Raw genomic sequence first — 21,417 nt, forward strand, 5'->3', positions numbered from 1 at the left:
ACCCCCCCTCCCTCCCTGGGTACAGCGGCTGAGGCCTGTACCGGGTGGGTAGGCCCGAGCGGAGGGCTGGGGTTGCCACGGCAACGGGCGCGGTGACGTCGGCGGAAGTGACGTAGCGAGCGTCGGCGGGGCGTGTGCGCGCGGCGGTGTCTCCTTCTCCCTCAGTCACGGCTCCCGCTCGGCCCCCCCGCACCGCCATGACCGCCCCGGGCAGCGGCGGCGAGTTCGGGAACCCCCTGAGGAAATTCAAGCTCGTCTTCTTGGGCGAGCAGAGCGGTGAGAGGGGCGACGGGGCCTGGAGGGGCGGGGGGTGGCACCGGCATCCCGCTCCGGGGAGGAAAAGGAGGATGGGGGGGGGGGGGGATGTGTGAAGGGCCTTTCCCTGAGGAAACCGCCCCAAGGCTGAGGCGGCTCCGGGAGGTGAGAGAGGGAAGGGCCTAACCTGAGGCGTCGTCAGCCCCCGGGGTTGGGGTTGTGGCTGGGCCTTGGTGAGTGTGTGGGGAAGGCGGGGGTTGTTGTGGGGGTTGTTGGTGTGACAGCCGCCCCCAGCAGCGTGGGGGTGTCTGCGGCTGTGTGTGTGTGCACGCCGTGGGGGTGTCTGCGGCTGTGTGTGTGCACGCCGTGGTGTGGGCAGCTACCGGAGAGAGGAAACCGATGGGTGAAGCGGTGGCGTGGCGTGGCCGGTGCCTCCCCCGACGGCTTCGTTTCCTTGGTTTGCCTGCCAGCTGCCTCCCTTTTGTACCCCCGGCCTCGTAATAAACGGGCGGTTTTATCTTCACCTGGAAGCAGTGGTGGTTTGGGCTGTGTTATCTCTTTAACTTCACCTCAATCCTAGAACCGGAGGGATTGGAGGATTTTCCAGGAGTTCTCCCATTCCCCTGCCTTGCCCAGACAGGATCAGCATGGCTGCTGACAGATATTTGCCCAACCTGTTTCTAATGCTCACAGTTTCACAACCTCTCTAAGCCACATGTTCCTGTGCCCTCTTCCCTTCCATCCACCACCCTGGAATTTTTCTTGGCTTCTTGCAGCTTTCTGGGGGGGAGTCAGAGACCTTATCTTTGCTTCCCATTTCTTGCCAGATTTGGTCTTTTTTTCTTGATAATGTTTGAGACATAAACTTCAGGTGTTTAAGCAAGCCACCAAAGTTGACTCTCTATTAAAATGTTGTGATGAGGAAAGGGTGTAGGTCTTGAATGTTGCTTTTCTCTCCACCCAGAGGCAGCTAAACAGCACCCAGCACATCACCGTGTCTTCTTTTGGGGTTTTTATCTAGAAAGCCATGACTTGAGAATCCCTTAAGTAGCAAAACCTGACTCAAAAAAAAGCAGATTCCAGAAGCAGATTTCTCACTTGCCTGAAGCAAGCAAAGCATTCCTGGTCACGTGCATCCCCACACACCTCGTTTGAGGACCAAGTTTTCATCATGATTAATTTCTGACCCACTGAGATTGATTTGGCTTCACATCCCCCTGCACTTTTCCAAATGAGTCTCTAGCTGGGTGTTTTGCTGGGAGATTTTGCATCCTTTAGGTTGGCAATTTCTGAGGGTCAGCACCACCACCCCCTAAGCAGCTGTTGCTTTTTTTTTTTTACCCTCACTGCTGCTTGAAAGTAATTTTTCTTTTCTTTTGTAGTTGGGAAGACCTCTCTGATCACCAGGTTTATGTATGACAGTTTTGACAATACTTACCAGGTATGTGGTAGTGTGATTGGGGTTTTTTTACACATCTATTTATGGGTAAATCTCCTCCTGGCTATTAAAATGGGTGCCTGTGAGAAGAGCTGCTGAGGACAGACACTTTGCCCCAGGAGATGTCAGTTCAGGGTTGGAATGTGCCTCAAAATGGAGAGGAGACTTCAGGATTTCAGCCTGAGCACCTGGTGTGGTGTCAGGAATTAGTGTGCAAAAAAAAAAGGCAGGTTTGGGTGCTGAGGAAACGTTGGTTTTGGGGGGAGGGTGATGGTCAGGATGGGTGTGGGAGTGAGCATGCTTGTGGTGGTGCTTGGTCTCTGGCATCTGAGGCCAGAGTGCATTGATAGATGTGCAAGAAGGCACCATGCTATATTCTCTCTCTGATTAATTTTTTCAATTATTAATTTATTATTATTCCTCTTCCATTTCTGACTTCTGGCTCTGGACAGGGAAATGCAGAGAGAAAAGCCAGGGAGACCTTGGCAGGCACAGAGTAGGGTAGGGATGAGGAGGCTGCAGTGAAAAGCTGAAGATGTGTAAGAGGCCTGAGGGTCTCAGGAGGAGTCAGTTAATTAGTTAATTAGTTAGTTAGTTAGTTGCACTAAAAGCACTTGGCAGCACTGCAGGGGAACACCACTTGTCTTTAAGGAAGATTAAACCATGGTGTTCTCTTATAATTCAGGCTAGAAAGTGTTACTGCTTTGGACTGGAATAACTTTAAGCTGGAAAAGGATGTTAAGACTGTGGGGTTTTGGAGGACAAGTCACAGGCTGGAACTCCTGTGCTTCCTGTGTTCTTCTGACTTTGCTCTGGTGGGTTTCTCTGCTCACTGTAGCAGTTACCCAGTTGCTGCCTACAGAAACTGACTCTTGTGCTCTCCTCTGATCCTAAATGGTTCAAGCTCTGCTGGAGACCTTCCAGTACATGTTATGCTGCCTGTGTTTGTTAAGACTGGAGATAATTTTGTCTGAAACACTGAACTCTGCTGCAGCAGTAGTTTCTCTCCTGTTTCCCAGGGCTCTGCTGGCTAGGACAGCTCCTGGATTTAAGTGCCTGGGAGTGCATCTAACTCAGGAAATTACTTGGAATGTCTTTGTACCCAAACTGCTGTACAGCAGTGGGAAGAGACAGAAAGAACTGCCTGGGAAATGGAGCTGCTGATTCTCCCTGGAAGGGCAGCAGATTCTGAAGTGGAAAGCCACCAGCAAACATCACTTTGGCACAGTTGCCTTTAATCTATGTCTCTAATTTGCTCCACCTTTTGATTATTTCTGGTAAGGTAATTCATCCCAGGCTGAATTGCAGCAGAGCAGGGGGAGATTCCCCTTCAGATCTGACCTGTGATAAGTGGTGTGAATTCCTGAAGCTACAATCCTGCCTCAGTTGATAAAAGCTGGAAGAATGTTGTGAAATGCAGATACCCAGATTGCTTTGTTTTTATCAAAGGCAAAAAAGGCCTCAGCAGCTTGATGCTAAGCTTGTGAACATTTCTGAGGGGTTTTCTGTAGCAAGGGCTGAGCTGCAGCTGCTGGAAGGCTGTTACTGATGATTTCCTTCTTTTTAGGCCACCATTGGGATTGATTTCCTGTCAAAAACCATGTATCTGGAGGATCGCACGGTGAGTGAGGCCCCTGTGCCAGCCCAGGGCAGCTGCTGGGCCTGCTGCCTCCCCCAGCCCTGCCTCCAGAGGCTGCTGCAGCCCCCCAGAAGCTTTCAGAGGTTTGGGGGGCCCTTGTGGAATCAACCCCCTGACCCACTCTCCTGTTTCTGGTCCTTGGGAATACCTGGGGCCTCGAGAAAGGAGTCAGCCTTTCATGAGCAGTGGGGTGAAACCAGCGTCCCCGTGCCAGGCAGTGTCTGTACAGACCTTAACCATGGTTTTCTCCCCAAATTTGCAGCTCTGCCTCTGGGATTGTTGGTGTAACTGAGTGGGTCTGAGCAGACTCCAGGTAGTTCCAAGTCTTGGAGTTACTCAGGATTGCCAGTGGTGGCAGAGTTCCTCCTCACAGAAAGTCTCCTTTAGTTACACAGCTCTGTTAATAAACAGTTTAGCATTTAGCTTGCATGAGATTCTTTTGTGCATGAAGAGATCCCTCCCATCCCTCTCCTGCCTTTCAGTATTTGTCTAGTCCTTAACTCAGGTTTGGCTGGCACTTGGAGCTGCTGGCCCAGGGGCACCAAACTGCTGGGGGAGGGAAATCCTTTGTGGTGCTTTGGCTCTGTTGCTTCTGAAGGAGTCTCAGCCCTGTGTGTGTGCTGAGTTCCCTGAGTGCTTCTCTGCCACCTCACCAGTGAGTCACTGTTAAAAAGCTTCACCTTTGCTTGGGAGAAACCACTTGGATAACATTTTTTCAGAAGTGCTGGCAGTGGTGGAAGGAGTGAAAGCAGCTTGGCAGCTGTGAAGGGAAGCTGGGAGTGCCCGGGTGCTTTTTCAGCTGTGTTTCTGGGGGTTGTGTGGGTCAGGGTGTCCTTCACCCCCTGACCTGCTCTCCAGACAATACCACTTTCTCTCCAGGGCTGGATATACTGTTAGCTCTCCTGATTATCTGAGTGGCTCACAGAGCCCCTAAAGGCTGCTAAATAACAGAGAGGGGCTGAACACAGGGAAGGGAAGGGAAGGGGGAAAGATGAGTTCAGAAAGTCCAGACCCTGAGCTGACTCCTCAGCTGTGGCTCCTGCTGTGTTTTGCAGCAGGCTGGGACTGCTACACCTCTCTCTGACACGTTTCAGATGTCTTTAAACCAACTGATATATCATGAGATGTATACATTCAGCTGAAACATGGCTGGGCTGGGAGGTAGGAGCCAGCACAGGGACAGAACCTGTGGAACTGGGTTCTTCAGAACCAGCCCCAGCAGCCAGCTCTCAGGAGGCCATTTCCAGCACACGGGGAGAACTGGGACCAGGAGAAGCCCCATCCTCTCTCTGCAGTGTCAGGCTGGCAGTTCCAGCTTACACCAACATCCTCATTTTTCCTTTCTCTTCCCAGCTGGTTGGGGGAAGCCCGAGGAGAGGCAGCCTGGGGGGTCTGCACCCCAGGCTGTGTTTGGGTTGGTGCCCCCCGGGGGTTCCCCAGGAGTGGGGTGAGGTGGTCCCTGGGGTCAGGGCTGCAGGGGAGCCTGAGCTGTGGGTGCTTAGCAGGTGCTGTGAGAAGGTATTTTCTAGGGAAATGTTGGTTTTCTGGTGACATGGAAGAGCACACTGGGATGTGAGTTGCTCCTGGGGAGGGCAGGCAGGACACCAAGCTGGCTCTGTTCACTTTTCTGTTCCATTTTAAGTTTCCTTTTGTTTGTGTTGGTTTTGCCTTGCTGCTTTTTTTTTTTTTTTTTTTAATTTTTATTTTTTCTCTTCTTGTTTTTATTTCACTTGAGTTTTGGTTTTGTTTTCCATTTCCCTGCTCTTTCCCCTTTCCCTCCTCCCCTCCACTTCTCCCTTTCCCAGATCAGGCTGCAGCTCTGGGACACAGCAGGCCAGGAGAGGTTCCGCAGCCTCATTCCCAGCTACATCCGTGACTCTGCTGTGGCTGTCATTGTCTTTGACATCACAAGTAGGTATTGAGCCCGAGTGCCTGCAGGGACCTTGCTTTCCAATCTGCTTTTTATACACTGGAAGTGGTGGTGATGATGCCTGAAAGGAGACCCAGGCCCCAGGATTTGCAGGTGTTTTTCTGGGCAGAGGGGAAGCAGCTGATCATCTTCCCTCTCAGCCAGTGGTAGCTCCATCCCATAATTCAGAAGCCAGGGAGTTGTTGAACTGCTCAGAGCTAAATGATGGAAGTGAGGATTGGCAGGTAGGGATTGTGACTTCCCCTGTGTCTGTGCTGCTTGCAATGAAAGGTGTTTGGTAGCCTTTGGAAAGCTTGTTACTTCTTTGGGTTTGGGTGGATTGTTTTTTTTTTTAAACCTCAAAAAGAATTTTTTTGGTCTCTCTGGAGAACTGGAGAGATAACACAAGTGATGGCTGCAGGTGGCCAAGCAACTGAGCACTGTCAGGGTAGGTAGAAGTGTACAGCACCCCTGTAAATAAAAGCTTTGTGGTGATTGATGAGGATTCAAGACTCCCATTTCATTGAGGAAGAGAGCAGGTGATTCATGGGAGAGAGCTTTTGGAAGAGAAGAGACATAGCCACCATAATTCCTAAAGACTAAACAAGTTTAGAGGGAAGTAGTTGGCATGAATGTTTCAGTATAAATAATAAATGCTCTTATTTCATTATAACTCCTTGTTATTGATTCCACTTTTTTGGTCAAGCTACAATATCAGCAGACATATCTAGGCAGGATTTAGACCAGAGAGCCAACACCACGTGGACAGTCAGGCAGATGAAAACCCTCTGGCCCACCTTTATTCTTTCAAAACTCCTCGTGAGGCTTCACAGACCAAGTGTGTGGTAAACTCAGGTGCTTAACAAAGAGCAGAGTTCTGGTGGGGCTTATCTTAGGCAAATAATGACAATGGTTTCATTTTGATCTTGTTACTGCTCTTTGTTCTCAGTGACCCAGAGGCTTTTAGTTTTCTTGTGTCACTGAAGGAACAGGCTTGGGTACTTCTGAGGGCATCATAATGGTGAGCACTGGTGCAATTAGGGGAACTCTGAAGAGCTGTCTATTTGTGGTGTCTTCCCTGGTAACTCTTTGGGAACCTCCTGTAGCCTTCTGCAAATTAATGCTGACTGTTGTAGTGTAAAACAGGGACAGTCCCACAGGGCATATTGAAGTACCAGCCAAGATACTCTTCACTAGCAGAGAAAGCCTGTTAGCTAGTGTGTGGGGAGATGAGAAGGAAAACAGAAATTAACTTGGCTGTTAATCTGCTGGGCAAGATGCAAGTGGCCTGTGGAGGGCTCCATGGGGAAAGAAAGGCCCTGCTGTAGTTTGAGCACAGCCTGGGCTAATGCTTGCTTGAAGCCCTCTCATCTTTTCAGGTCATTAGCACAGTCATGTTTGAGTGCTATTTGTATTTTCTCTTTCTCTCCAAAATCAGTGAACACAAACTTGGCCTTGTAGGGAAAAAAAAAAAAGAAACCTTGGGAGCAGTGCAGCAGCTCTCAGGTCAGGTCAGCTCAGGATGGCTGCGTGTGGCACCTGCATGCTAGCTGGAGGCCTTCCCTCAAGCACTGTCACCCTTCACTGCAGCACCATTATCAGGGTCAGTTCTTCCTCTAATTGCCTGTTTGACTGTGAAGCTGAAGGTGTGGGAGTGTTGGAATCACCTCCTTGGTAAACTGGTAATAGTCTGGGGTAGCAGAAGTGTCCTGGGGACTCTGTGGGAGGTTGTTGTGAAGCTGTCATCATCACTCTGATCTGCTGGCACCAGTGTAATGTTGTCCAGGTGCTTGGTGGCTGTCACCCTGAGCTTCCAGGGCTAATGGAGAGCCCTGACTTTTGCTGCTGTAATCAAGGCTGCCTTCAGAATGAACCAGCAACTAATTGCTTTATCTGTAAGCCCTAATCTTCCTTAAGCCCCAGGCCATCAGCTCTACACACGCCAAGGTAGATGGGCTGTTGTTTTGATTCTGCCTGTGGCAAGACACTTTGCAGACCTGTGCTCTGTCCAGCTCCTTCTCAACAAGCCAACGATTGGTGCCTCTGCTTCCTGCCTTGCAGCCACTCTCTGAGCTGCTGCTCTCCCTCCTTGCTCAACAAGGGGCTCTGAGCAGCTCTTCCCAGCCCAGGGCACTGGTCTGGAGACAGTCCCTGCCCCCCTGTGAAACTCCTGCCTCTTGAGAATGCCCACAGCCAGCGTGTTCCCTGTGGCTGGTAGGGAAGCAGTGGCAGTGTGACAAGCTGCTGTTCAGCCTTCCCCCTGGTGCTGGGTGTGGTTTGACCTTGCTGTTCCCAACAGGCAGGTCCCAGACCTTAGAGCTCTCACGTCTAATAGGTCAGGCTGTGTTTGGACATGGTTCTGGAGATCACACTGTGCCTCTGGTAGCATTTGTGCTTGCTTCTGACTCTTTGTTTTTCTGAAAGAGAGAACTTGCTGCCCTTTGTGTCACCTGAAGCCTACAGGGTGTAGCATTTGCTTTTGTTTCTGCTGGAGCTTAAGTTACTGCTGGCCTTAATCTTCCATGAAAACCCCCACTGCCATCTTCTGGATGCTTGGTGCTGGAGAATAGATGCTGGTTTTACCCCTGGGTGCCTGGGCTGGGGGAATTGCCCAAAAACCTTTGACCCAGGGTGCTCTAGGTGCTGTGGAGACCCCACACTGTGTGAGCAGTCAGGAGCCAGGAGGGAGAGTTCTTTGGGAGCCCCAGGATCTCTGGGCAGCAGAGCTCATCAGGGCCCGGTGACTCCAGGCAGAGAACTCAGTTCCTCTGGGGTCTGGGGAGCCTGCGGGGCCAACCTGGGCTTCTGGAGACTGCATAGAGTTAATTCTAGAAATGGCCTTTTCTCTAAAGGACAGTTTCCTCCTTTTCTTTTCTCTCTTGCTGCCTCTCTCCTCCTCTCTGCTCTCCCTGGCCTGGTACCAGCAGGTTCGGCTGCAGCTCTGGGACACAGCAGGCCAGGAGCGGTTCCGCAGTCTCATTCCCAGCTACATCCGCGACTCCACCATTGCTGTGGTAGTCTATGACATTACAAGTGAGTGATGCTTTGGTGTCTCCTTATTTGAAACCCTACACGTGAGCAGAACTGATAAGTTACAGTGAGAAGTTCTGCGAGAAGGCGATTGGCATTACAAATGCATTTTCCTGTGTTTTGGGGTTTTTTGGGGGTTTTTTTGCCCTGTTTTTCTGTCTGAGCGTAAAACGGTTTCTGGGTTGTTTGCCTGTGCTGTGGGGAGATGTGGAGACAAGTGTGGCATTCTTCCCCTCTCTGAAAAGAAGTTTTATCCTCAGCACTCCCCTTTGCTTCTTCCCTACAGACTTGAATTCTTTCCAGCAAACCTCCAAGTGGATCGATGACGTTCGGACAGAGAGAGGCAGCGACGTCATCATCATGTTGGTGGGGAACAAAACTGACCTGGCAGACAAGAGGTAATGGAGGGGAGGTGGCAGGAGCCCAAGGAACTGGCCAGTTAGTCTGTCTGACTTCCCAACAGTGGTTGCTTTTAGATGAAACACAAACAGCTTGTCATGGAAATCATGTTTCTGGTTCTGCTATACGTGAGGTTACTCCCTTTTGCTAGTCCACAAATAGTTTTGGTTCAAACTGGCCTAAAAACATTCCTTTCACTTAAATTCAGTATCCTCTCTGCCATGTTTCACAATAGTGTATTGTGTCTGATTTTTCTTTTTGTGCTGAGATAATGCCAAAAAGATGTCATGCAAAAAGTGAGGAAACATGCTTTTTTCTTTTCTTTACTTTGTTTTTTTGTTAACTAATCTTCCTACACAACTTATTGCACAGCCAGCTCTAAGTTTGTTGTAAAGTTTCTTGTTAGGAGAGGCAGCATGAGGTTTTACAGTATCAGTCTAAAAGGTTTCTCTCTGAGCATAAATTTCATGTCATATGTAACAGAAACTGTGATGTGTGAGAGGAAACTGGATCAGCAGAAGCAGCCTTCCCCAAGAAGAAAATTCATGCTCACCAGATCACCCAGACTTAGTGTTTTGGGACATGTCATAAAGCATTTTGGGTTTAAAACTCTTAGTCCCACAGTGCCACTTCAATAACATAACCAATCTAACAGCCTCCTAGAAAAACCACAAGGCTGCACCTTTGTGTTTCTGTTCCAAATTATTCTCTTGACTGCTGATTTAGCAAAAAAATTTTGTTTGATGTTTTCAGACATTTTTGTTCTTTATGAAGACATCAGAAACAGTGCAGATAAGGAGAGATTTTTATTTTAATGGTTAGTGTCAGAGTAGTTGGCAGAGGGAAGATGGAGTAAGCCCTGCAGTTCCTTACAGTGCCAACACTTCAAGCAGAAGCATCTTCACATATTATTTATCTTCACATAAATCATGGGACATGCAGAGCATGGGGAGTTTTAATCTGAGGCAGAAGAAAGCATCTCAGAAAGGCAGAACTGGGAAACACCTGGATCTCACAGTGACATGAGGTCTTACCAAACTGTGTGGCTGTTCACAAGACACTCCTGATCAAAAGCTGACAGCCTGAAAAGCCTTGCAGGTGGGACAGGAAAATCTTGCACTGATACCTTACATCTGCCTTGGGGTGATGGGCCTGGTGTAGGGACCTGACTGTTTCCCTGTTGGATGCTGTCCCATTTTAAGTTCTAAACTTGCTTTGCTCCCCATGTTGGCTCAGAATGGATTGTGATGTGGCTTTTCCCCTGTGGCTTTGCTGTCTGACAACATCCAGCACCCCTGGCTGCACAGACTGTTGTCAGGAGGTGCTTTTTGCCCTTTGTCCCTGTAAAAGTCATGCTGTTAGTTTTTGTTTGTTGTGCCTAGCAGGAAAAGTGTGGACAGTTCTCAAACCACACTCAAACAAGTGTGGTTTGAGTCCATGGGGAAGAGGATAAAGTTGGGCTCCCTCTGGGTGTCCTGTGCTGATGGTTCTTACAGAAACGTGTTCTGTGGCCTCCACACAGACCACCTTTCAGCAGGAGGCCATTCTAGGTGTCCTGTACCTTGCACTTTGGAAGTTTTGGCAAAGCTTGGCCCTCAGAGCTTCAGAAATAGGAGAAGAATGTGTGTAGCTGCTTTGGGTTAAGCATTCCAGGTGGTGAGGCCTCGGGTCAGTCTGGTCTCTGAAATCACAGCAGCAACTGAGCAAAATCAGAGATGTTCTGCTTGAGCCAGCTCTGGGTGTTCACCACTCAGTATCAACTCTGCCCTCCTGGGAGCCAGAAATACCTGCAGCTCCTAACTGAGTAACCTGGCCTTTAGATTTGAGGCTTGCTGGTTTCTTACCAAAATCCAGTTTCATGTGGAACTGGCAAAGCCAATGGGATCATTTCTGCCTTGGATTGTTTCCTTATAGTACAAATGCAGGGCAGTTCCCTCAGCACTGCCAGAAGAGTTAAAAACACTAGAAATACAAATACTAAAACCACATTCTTCATGTTTGAAGTCTGGCTACAGCTGAAGCTCACGCGGGACTGGAAATTATTGTAGGAGTTTTAACAGAAGTGACTGGTTTAGGCTGGAATTTGGGATGGTGGTGTCTGTGCAGCTCCCAGTGGAAGGAGCTGCCTTGCCTTGCTTTTCAGGGGAGGTTGGGTTCTGTGTGAGGCTGACATGCTGGGCTTTCTGAGGCTGCACAGAGCCCCAGGGTCAGCCTGAGCTGGGGTGCAGAACCAAACACAGCGTGTTGGAAGCCATTCATCCCCTGGTAAAACACCAAGTGATGCTGCAAATTAACTTCTGAGGCCAAAGAGCTGACCTAAACATAGCACTGTTCTGATTTGGTGCTGCCTCTTGAGCTTTTTCTTTCCTCTTGATGTTGCTTCAGTTGGTGGCTGGTGGTTTGGTGTTTTGCTTTGGTTTGGTTTGGTTTTTTTTTGTTCTGTTGTAATTTTTTTGTTTGTTTTTTGTTTGTTTTTTTTCCCTTTAGAAAATTTTTGGACTATTTTTCTTCGTTTTGCTTTTTCTCTTCTGTGATTTGTTGTCGTTGCTGTAGACAGGTTTCTATAGAGGAGGGTGAGAGAAAAGCCCAGGAGCTGAATATGATGTATATTGAAACCAGTGCTAAAGCAGGATATAATGTCAAACAGGTATGTACAGGCTGCTGGGCAGGGCTGCCTTTCCAGGTGCCTCCCCTGTGCTGCTGCACTGCACTCACTGCTGGAGCCTTCCTGAAACCTTTCTGTAACCTCAGGGACATCCCTTCTCCTGGGCTTTTGGGAAGCTGCTCTTTGGGTCAGGTGCAGCACGGGGGGATTCTGCTTTCCTTTGAGGATGCTGTGAATGAGGCTGAAATGTCAAACTTTATCCCTGCTGATCAGTTGGTGTTAATAGCCACGAGTCCAGGTGTTCCCTGGGGAACTTCCCTGAGGATGTTTCCTTCTCAGCTGGAGCACCTTGGGGGGCTTCAGGTGGTCCCAAGGTCTCCACTGGTGGACTCTGCACTCTTGCCAGGGGTGGTGAAGTGACCCTCTGCTGAGGAGCAGCTCACTCACAGACATCTCTAACTCTTCCTGTCTCCCTTTCTGTCTTCCTGCTTCTTTTTGCATCTTTGTCCAGGCAAATCACTACGGAGGAAGGTGAACAAAGAGCCAAAGAGCTGAATGTGATGTTTATTGAGACCAGTGCAAAGACTGGATACAATGTGAAACAGGTAGATCCATGGCTCTGCTCTAAAGGCAGGACACCTCAGCTTCCCAGCCCTCTGTGTGTGTGTGTGCTTGGGGTTCATGTGCCACCAGATATTTGCTTTTATCTTTTCATGTCACCCCCTGAAATGCTGCTTGCCCAGTAATCACTGCTGCTGCTTCTTTCCTCTCAAGCCAGTGGTTGCCTCTTAAAGCTAATCAAGAGATTCTAAAACCAGAACATGCAGGGGGAGATGAACACTGCTGTTCTGTGCAGTGGCTCCAGCATCATTTTGTTCATTCCCTTTGCTTTTGGTAACAGTTAGCACACTGCTTCCTAAAATCAGTGTTGACATCAGGTGGGATAATGGCACATGCTGAGGCACTAGAGGAAGAAGTTCCTGCTTCTGTTTGCAAGAGGAAAATCTTAGAACAGTTGAGGTTGGAAGGGGTCTTTGGACATCATCTCCCTCATGCTCAGGCTGCCCAGAACTGACTGCAGTTGGGCCTTGAATATCTCAAAGGACAGAGAGCTCCATCTCTCTGTGAACTGCAGCACCTTGCTGGTACCTCAGTGGCTTGATTTTCCAAGTAACAGGATTTGGAGGGGTGGATGAGAAGCTCCTGCCAAGCTACTGTGAGGAAAAATCATTGCTAACCAGTGATTCCTCCATGCAGCACTTCTCCCCAGAATGCCTGGCAGTGCCTGTGCTGTGTTAGCATCTGCTTTACTGTCAGCAGGAGGAGCTCTAAGCATTGACTTCAACAATTATGTAAAACCATTTTCTGGTTTTTTATGAGGATATAATATTCCTTCCCAGCTCTGGCACATCCTTAATAGGAATCCTTGAATGCAGCTCACCCGAGGCAGCTGTTCTGCTCAGAAATGGCTGTTTTGCAGCAGGACTGAACTGAAAGAATGGGCTGTAGAACCTCAGATATTCCATAGACTTCTTAAACCTTCAGTCTCCTGCTAGGCCACTTCTGACTCCTGAGCTGTGTGCTGTAACATTGCTGGTTTGTTCTTTGTGTCCCTGGAAGAACCATTATTAATTGCATGTTCTGTTTGAGTAGAAACAGGTAAAATCAAACAGGTAAAACCAAACTGCCTGGTTTCTAGGCATTGAGTAACTTCTTTTAATGAAACCTGCTAAATGTCTCTAATGAAACCAGGTAAAATTCTCAGAGTTATTTGTTGATAACTGCTTTGCTTGCTACAGTACCCACAAAACAAGGTGGGCTCTAAGATCTGCTGTAAAGCAGTGATTTTTAACATGCTTTACTCTTTGTTTCTGACAAGCCTTCAGCTTTCCCTTTTGCTGCTTTTCAGCTTTTCCGTCGTGTGGCTGCTGCCTTGCCTGGGATGGACAGCACACCAGAGAAGAGCAAAGAAGACAGTATCCTTGCTGTCCCATCAGTAACTTTTTCTGCTCCCATAGAATGTGGTGGTTCTCCTTGGTTAAGCTGGGCTTACTGCCTTGGGGCACATTTAGGGTTTGGCAGAGACACCTGGAGCAGTCAGTGTGATGAGGACCCTGCTTCTGACCTGGATATAAATGTACCCCTCATGGCAAGCACAAGGTTTGCTTTCTCCACTGAAGCTCATGATAAAATGTGCCTGTTTTTCAAAGACCAGAGCATTTTCCTGGTTTTGCACAGGGCTGTCCTGTCTGCAGCCCTGTCCCATGGGGCTCTCCTCAAAACAGTCTGGGCATTAATGCTATTGAGGCAGGCTTGAGGTTGCTAAAACACCTGCCCTGCTCACCAGGGGACAGCTAACCACATCCTCATCCCTTTCTCTGTTCTCTCTCCTCCTGTTTTGCCTTGAGCCTTTCCTTAACTTCCCTCCTGCAGTGATTGACATCAAACTAGAGAAGCCCCCCGAGCAGCCCGTCACGGAGAGTGGGTGCTCCTGCTAACAGCCCCCTCCTGCAGCAGCAGCAGCAGCACATTCCCCAACTGGCCAGTCTCACTGAAGAACATCACTGCTCATTGGCTAGGCAACCCTCCTCTGGGGGCTGGAACACCAATCTACTAAGCAAGCCAACTCCCTTGTTTACTGGTGGGGAGCAGCCCCGGCCATCCCTCTTACTGCATGGTATGAGCCCTGAGTGCAGAATGAGTGTCCTGTCTTTTCTATTTTATGTTGTTGCACTTTGGCACTCTGGTGCCCTTCACACTCTCTCTTTTCCTCCTCCTCCCCCCTCTTCCCCACCTGGAGGGAAGCTTCCCTGTCTGCTCAGATGTAACTTGTGAATGCGATGGAAAAGCCACCAAGTTAGGGAAGGCAAAAACCAAGCTTGGGGGTGGGCTTTCCACCTTCCTTACTGCCTTGCATCTTGACTAGTTCCCTGTCCACTCCAGCCCTGTCCTTGTCCTGCATCCCCACTTCCTCTGTGGAAAGGCTGCTCCTTTTAAACCAGTCAGTTTGACTTGGCCTTGCCTTTTTTGGGGGGGTTTTTTTGGATAATACAGGTTACCTGTTTCTAAGCTTTTGCTTCCTGCAGGGCATAGACAATACTAGCTCCTCAGTTTCTCCTTTCTGTGGATGATCTTGGCTAAACCTTGCTCACGACTTCTGAGTAACACCCAGCCCTGGAAACCCTCCAGCTCTGATAGCTTTGGCCTTGTTGCTCCCCTTTGTGTAGCAGAGCCATCCCACAGACTGCTCTCCTCACTTGGAGTGGCTTCCCATCCCGAGGACCTTGGTGAGTGTTTGGCTGTAGGGAAGAGGGTGCAGAGGCCTTGCAGTGTGAGGCTGGGTGGGGACTGATCCTCAGGAGGTTTTGGAGACCTGGGTCAAAAGCAAACAGTTCCCTGGGATCCATCCCTGGATGCTTTGCAGGCTCCTCAGCTCTCTTCCCCTGTTTCTTGTCACCTACATCTTTTTCACAGAGAGCTGCAGCAGGTGGCAGAGCAGTGGTATCTCACACCTAGGTAGCTGCTTTTGCCTCTGTAGGAGTTTTTTGGGGGATGGAGCTGGTAGCCATTTCACTTTTGGGGTAGTTTTAAGCTGCAACATTGCCAAAGCTGAGGTGAGCAGTGGAGTGATTTGTTGCCAGAGCTGGGCAGAGGGATGGAGGAATCAGATTCTCAAGGGAGTTGCTGAAACTACAAGGTCTCTTCCTGACCTTGGAGGTTGGGCAGTTCCTCCTATCCCCCTGCCTCTGGGTTCTGATGACCTGAACACAGCTTTCCAGGGACTGCTGGGGGTTCTTCAGCCCTCTGTCCTTACCAGAAGTCCTTGGGCTTGTTGACAGCAAGGAGAATCATACAGTGGGGTGGCTCTGAGCCCTTCACTCTTCTTTCCATCACCCCAGCCTGTGTCAGACTGACAAGGGGATGCCAGCAGGCAGGAGAGCCACTGACCACGGTGTGACCGGTGGGGACATCACCTCCTGGTGGTCAGTGACATCCCCTGCCAGCGTGGCTGTGGGTCACCCACCCGAGGGAGGGGAAGGGGCAGCCTTGGGCCAGGAGCTGGCAAGTCCCCATGGCAGCAAGTCACCTCTCTGCTCCTCAGAGCCCTGTCCCTTCCCCTCCGGGTCAGCTGCCCTTAGGAGGAAGCTGGGATGTCGTTTCCCGTGTCACTCTGGAGTGTCCCCACCCCTTTTCCCCCAGTCCCAGCCGGGTCCCGGTGCCGATCCCGGTGGGAAGCTGATCCCTTCCTCTGTATATACCCCGTGTGTGGGAATTGCTGATGTCTGTCGGTGTGTCCATGTCTGCTGTAGAACAGGTTTTGCTGTCCCCTCCTCACAGGCAGGTTGTGCTGCTCTGCTGTCGTGTTGTTCTGAGTCACGGACCTGGGGAGGGAGGGAAGGGAGGGAAGGGGAGGGAGGGGGGAAAACCCTAAGTAACGGGGTGGGGGGGGTCGTTAATTAGTGAAATAAAATAGTTCACTTCCCACTGTCTTCTCGATGGATGTGTATAATATTGAGTGTGTGTCTGGCCCTGCTGTCTCCTAGCTGTTAGCTGAGTAAGTGTGACTATTAATCTGAGTATGGACTGTCTGCCCACAGCCGTGTATCACACTAAATAAAGTTATTTCACCAACACCTTGGCTGGCCTGCTGCCGGGGAGGGCCTTGGGCTTCTGTCACTCCTCTGGTGGAGGAGACTGTCCTGCACAGGGACCATGTCCTGACAGGCTGAGGGAGCTGTCACCCACCCAGGAGCACTGGTGGCCCCAGTTTCTCCCAATCGAGGGGGTGTGATGGGATCTCCCCCTTGGCATGGGAGGCGTTTTGGGAACCCTGAGGTGGTGTTCAGGCTGGCTGGCCACAGGGGACCTCCTTCCCCTTGTCCTGAGCCCTCAGTGCTCCCCACAGTGCTGCATGGACACCCTGGACGTGCTGCTGGAGATGGTGCATGAGCTGGAGGATCAGGAGTGGGACACCCGTGTCATCAACTCGTGTGGCATCACCTGCGTGGTGGCACCAACACCTGTGAGTGGGGGCTGAGGCCCCAGGGGGACAGGGGGTGGGACAGGGTGGGACACTGGCTGGCTAACACCCCAGGCTCTGTTGTGTCAAACAGGGAATTGTTCCCTGCACACATCCCTGGCTGAACAAGCTTCTCCCAGTGCCACCTGCCTGGGAGCATCCATCAGCAGGACCTGGGCAGAGGGATGCAGGAGCAGTGACACAGGGTGCTGCTCAGGGGCCCCAGAGGTTTGTAAGAAGGCTGAGTGGAACTTCTAAAGAAAATATATGGGTTTGTAGCTTTTTATCTCTTTTTTTCTTCTCACAGAAGAAAAACAGAGGTGTTCTGTAGCTGTTGCTGTCACTCCAAAAGGTGAAGCTGCCTGCAATGCCTGTGCCAGGCTGCTTCCCCAGCTGCTGGGGAGTTGCTGTGACAAGCTAAAGCTGCTCCAGTGCTCCTGACTCTTGGCTTCTATTTTGCAAATCTCTTTAAAAAAAAAAGAAGCCCACACCAAAACTAATCCCATGTCACTGGACCTGTTGTTTTCCCAGCTGGAATCCGTAACCACCTGTCTGTCCCTCCAGTTTTTCATTAATGCTTTGGAGATGGGGACACCTAAGGCATGAGTGTGTCTGGGGAAAGAATCCACTCTTTCCTGTTTGCCCACAGCCAGTGAGGGGTCAGGGTGAGTGCTGGGAGGCACCTTGCTCATTGCCTCTGAGTAATGGCAGGGAGGAAGCTGCCCTGGGCAGGGGAGTCCTTCCCACAGCTCTGCAGCAGGATGGAGACTGATCCTTCTTAGAATCACAGAATGGGCTGGGTTGGAAGGGACCTCAGAGCTCATCAAGTCCAACCCTTGATCCACTCCCCCCGTGGTTCCCAGCCCATGGCACTCAGTGCCACATCCAGGCTCTTTTGAAATATCTCCAGACACGGAGAATCCACTACTTCCCTGGGCAGCCCATTCCAATGCCTGATCACCCTCTCCAGAAAGAAATTCTTTCTCATCTCCAACCTAAACCTCCCCTGGCACAACTTGAGACCCTGCCCTCTTGTCTTGCTGAGAGTTGCCTGGGAAAAGAGCCCAACCCCCCCCTGGCTCCAACCTCCTTTCAGGGAGTTGTAGAGAGTGATGAGGTCTCCCCTGAGCCTCCTCTTCTCCAGCCTCAACACCCCCAGCTCCCTCAGCCTCTCCTCATAGGGTTTGTGCTTTTCCCTGCCTGCAGCTGGAGCCAGCCCTCCACGCAGACTTCCCCAGGGGGAATAAGATGCAGTCTGGTTGCTGTGCTCGTTTTATTCTTTATTGCAGAGGAGGAGAACACTGCATGAAGGGCAGACAAGGGCTGTCCTGCTGGCACTGATGCTGCCACGTGTCTGCACCCAGCTTTGCTGAGAGCTCACACCTTGCCACCCCTGCTCTTGGCTTCCTCCTCCTCTCTGGGAGGAGGGAAGGGGTGAAGTTTATCTCAGAGGTTGTGATGGGAGCAGGTAACAAGGGACAGGGCTGTGTCAAGCCAAGGAAGGAAGCTGAGCAGTGAAACCCTCACCCCTCTGAGCAGCACGCTGGAGGGAAGGTGGCCAAGTGCCCACAGAAAGATTTTCCATGTTCCACACCTCTTGGTCCTGCACCCTGTGGGCTGTTGGGCAGCAAAGAGACACAGGGGGCCTGGCAGACCAGACTTAGTGTGGTGGCCTCAGCCCTGCTCCTCCAGTCCCAAGCAAACCCAGAGTGTAGAGCAGAAGTAGGACAGTGGAGAAGGAAAGAATTTGATGTCACCAGGAAACTGAACAGGTTGCTCACTCCTGCAGGACAAAAGAATGTGCTCTGCTCAAGCATGCTCAGACCCTGTTGGTCTTGCACCTAGCAAGAAGGGTTGGATCCAGAACCAAAGCACTCATTTAATTTACGTCCTATGAGAAGAGAAGCCCAGACCCTGCTGCAGAAGTTGCCCTCCAGGACCCACTTCAGCATCAGGTTGTCTCAACAGCCAGTACAAGGAGTACAGACTCCAGCCCCATCCATCTTCCTGCTCAGTGCTGACATCCCTCCAGGCAGGAGGCAGAGCTGGTGGTGCCAGTGCAGCCAAAGGGACAGTTGTACCTCCAGTGACAGCTGAAACTTGATGGGTCATCTCACGTGTTGAGGAAGAGTAGTGGAGAGGATTTTGCAGGAGGCTACCCCAGAGAGCCAGCAGAGAGCTGCCAACTAGTGAACAGTTCTTTCCTTCTGTCTCTGGTAATCTGGAAGGGAAAGGGGAAGCAAGGCTGAAAGGGCAGCAGCCCAGTTCTGAGCACTAGGAGAAATCAGCCAAAATGCTGAGAGAAAACATATATTCTATTTATACTGATGAGCAGAGGCAGTGCTTGCTGCCCTCCTGGGTAGCAGCTGGCTTTGAGATAGCCCCCTGGCACCCCAGGCAGTCATTTCAAGTTATTTCAACTTTCTTTAGAACTGAAATGTTTGTTTCAAGTCCTCTCTTTCCCTGCTCCATATTCTCGTTTCCTTGGTTAGGGGGCAGATTCCATTTTAGGAGGAATTCTCTTTTGCTTTGATTTGACCTCCATTTTTTGCCTGCATATACCTACAAACCTTATGGGCACAGAAACTACTGAGAGCTTTTTTTTTTTTTTTTTTCCCTTGGAATTTAAACATTCTTAGGGATGGATCAACACCCCAAGCAGTGGCACAGTGACAAACTAGTGACAAAACTCCTTTCTGTGTTATTCAAAGATCAGCAGCACTCTTCTACAGCTCTGAAGTTACCACTTCCACCCAGCAATCCTCCCAGCTTTTAGCACCCTGTCTCTCAGCCCTGCTCTACAAGTTTTTCTTGAAGCCAGTCCTTTTTTTTCCACTCCTGATCCCTGAAGCAAAGCCCAGACTCCCAACTGCTGAGCTGAGGTGGGCTTGGCAGGGCTGTGTGGCAGCCTGCTTCCCAAGAAGGAGGAACAGGAATGCTGCTGGGGAACTGCCTGGCACCTGCTGGGCACTTACTGTAGGGGAAGTACCGCACACGCATGGTGATCTCACGAGCTGTCTTCAGGATCTCCACAGCCTGGAAGCAGAGAAGAGGTGCTCAGGAGGACAGGGATTGTTTAATGTGGAAGCTGTGAGGCTGGAGGGAGGTGGTGGACGCAGGGAATCCTCTGCCCTGCCCCTGGGATGTGCTCACCTTGCTGTGCTCGATGTCCTGGAAATCCACATCATTGACAGAGAGCACCTGGTCCCCTTCCTGCAGCCCAGCCCTGTGTGCATCTGAGTCAGGGATCACCTGTGAGGGGCAGAGTGGGGCTGTGACCCCCACGCAACTGGGGAGCAAGGGCTGCAGCCCACCAGCAGCACCCCGTGGGCAGGGGAGAGAGGAGGGAAGGGTGCAGGGCCAGCTGATTGCAGCTGGGTGTGGTAAATTACAGCTCTGACCTTGGAGAGGTGTCACCAGGCAGGTGACAGTGTCCTGACACACCCAGCTGGCTCAGCAACACCCAGGGGGACAGACAGGACATGGGGAAGGGATGGCAGAAGGACAGACACACCTTAGAGATGAAGATCCCCAGCTGGGAAGCTTTTCCTCCCCGGATGTTGAAGCCCAGCTGTGAGAGGAACCAGACAGGGTCACTTTGGGTCCTTTGTCCCTTCCCGAGGGACACGAGTCTCTTCCAGAGGGAGCAGAGGTGTTGGTGCTGCAGCCTTCAGCAAGCACCAGTCCCTTCCTGATACCTCCCCTGCCAATCTCACCTGCAGCACCCCGGGGGCTCCCTGTCCACACCAGCAGCTTCACCCACACAGCTTCCCCTTCTCCCACCCCCTCCTGACAATTCCCTGGAGAAGGGAAGCACCAGGAACCTGCCCGACCTGCTGGGCACACGCTGCCCCTCGGGGGTCACCCTCACCCTACAGCTCCTGTGTCTGAGAAGGGGAGATGAGTGGGGATCAAATATGGGAAGGGGAAGGGAAAGGGAAAAGGGAAGAGGATAAGGGAAAGGGGAAGGGGAAGGGAGAAGAGAAGGGAGAAGGGGAAGGAAAGGGAAAGGAAAAAAAAAGGGAAGGAGAAGGGAAGGGGAAGGGGAAAGGAAGGGGAAGGGAAGGAGAAAGGGAAGGGAAAGAGAAGGGGAAACGGAAGGGGAAGGGGAAAGGGAAGGGGGAAGGGGAAAGGAAGGGAGAAGGGAAGGGAGAAGGGAAGGGAGAAGGGAAGGGAGAAGGGAAGGGAGAAGGGAAGGGAGAAGGGAAGGGAGAAGAGGAAGGGAGAAGAGGAAGGGAGAAGAGGAAGGGAGAAGAGGAAGGGAGAAGAGGAAGGGAAAGAGAAGGAAAAGGGAAAGGGGAAGGGAAAGGGAAGAGGAAGGGAAGGACCTGCACTTCCCCCCGGGAGCGAGGCCTCGGCACGGCCCCGGGAGGGGATGGGGACGCGGACGGGGACAGGGGGGGCTATGCGGGGTCTCACCTGCGCCCCGGGCGGTTTCTTCAGGACGATGGTGCGGGGCAGGAACTGGGTGAGCTCGTTGTTGTAGTCGGGGTGGAACACCCTCTGCAAGGCAACGCGCCGTCAGCCCGCCGGCACCGCCCCGAAACGGGACCCCCGCTACCACCCCCCCGCCTTCCCAGAGCCACGCTTAGCGCCGTGCCCTCACCTCGTGCGGCGGCACCCAGGCGGGAGGGCTCTCGTAGGGCGGCAGGAAAACCACCGGGAAGTCATCGTAGGGCACCCGCGCCTCCATGCTGCGGCCGCGACACCGGAGGGGACGGGACGGGGGCACTAGGACCCGCCCGGGAACCGCCCCGGCCCGGCCCCGCCCTGCAGCGCGCGCTGATGACGTCGAGCGCCCCCATTGGCGGGTTGCGGCGCGCGGCTTCGGTTTGAATGTTGGCGGTTGCGGCGCCGCCATTGCAGAGGGAGGAGGCGGCGGCGGCGGCTCCAGGTGGGTCCGGGACCGCTCCGCTCCCCTCAGGAACCGCCGGAGGAAGGGTGCGGGCTGCCGCGTCCCCTTCCCTTCGCCCTGTGCGGGCCTGGCCTGGGCCCGGCCTGGTGCGGCTGGGCCGGAAATCGGCAGCGGGGCCTGGGCCCCTCCCGGGCTCCCCCTCAGCCCCTCACGGGTCCCTGCGGTCCCCAGGCCCCTCAGGGGTCCCTGCGATCCCCTTCGGCCCCT

At 51.8% G+C, this 21,417-nt stretch overlaps 2 protein-coding genes across 8 annotated transcripts; one reads left to right on the plus strand and one right to left on the minus strand.

Moving 5' to 3' along the window:
* Nucleotides 1-84: 84 nt before the first annotated feature.
* LOC103535166 (ras-related protein Rab-6A) lies at nucleotides 85-15,910 on the plus strand. 7 transcript variants are annotated; one of them, XM_030449187.1, is made up of 9 exons: nucleotides 138-276; nucleotides 1,638-1,696; nucleotides 3,261-3,314; nucleotides 5,138-5,243; nucleotides 8,169-8,274; nucleotides 8,558-8,669; nucleotides 11,787-11,880; nucleotides 13,185-13,251; nucleotides 13,709-15,910. In XM_030449187.1, the coding sequence occupies exons 2-9, from the start codon at nucleotides 1,671-1,673 to the stop codon at nucleotides 13,771-13,773; spliced, it is 630 nt and encodes a 209-aa protein (XP_030305047.1). In that variant the 5' UTR covers nucleotides 138-276; nucleotides 1,638-1,670; the 3' UTR covers nucleotides 13,774-15,910. The 7 variants fall into 7 exon arrangements, 6 of the variants coding, with proteins under 6 accessions (XP_030305045.1, XP_030305046.1, XP_030305043.1 ...); XM_030449185.1 differs by lacking the exon at nucleotides 5,138-5,243 and having other exon boundaries at nucleotides 85-276; XM_030449186.1 differs by lacking the exons at nucleotides 5,138-5,243; nucleotides 11,787-11,880 and adding an exon at nucleotides 11,224-11,317 and having other exon boundaries at nucleotides 92-276.
* Nucleotides 15,911-17,562: 1,652 nt separating this feature from the next.
* PDZD11 (PDZ domain containing 11) lies at nucleotides 17,563-21,046 on the minus strand. The gene is made up of 6 exons (XM_030448985.1): nucleotides 20,902-21,046; nucleotides 20,715-20,798; nucleotides 19,810-19,866; nucleotides 19,449-19,547; nucleotides 19,271-19,331; nucleotides 17,563-18,516 (listed from the first exon to the last, which is right to left on the minus strand). The coding sequence occupies exons 1-6, from the start codon at nucleotides 20,986-20,988 to the stop codon at nucleotides 18,482-18,484; spliced, it is 423 nt and encodes a 140-aa protein (XP_030304845.1). The 5' UTR covers nucleotides 20,989-21,046; the 3' UTR covers nucleotides 17,563-18,481.
* Between the last annotated feature and the right edge of the window lie 371 nt (nucleotides 21,047-21,417).

This window comes from Calypte anna, chromosome 4 (assembly GCF_003957555.1).
Source record: "Calypte anna isolate BGI_N300 chromosome 4, bCalAnn1_v1.p, whole genome shotgun sequence".
Classification (NCBI taxonomy): domain Eukaryota; kingdom Metazoa; phylum Chordata; class Aves; order Apodiformes; family Trochilidae; genus Calypte; species Calypte anna.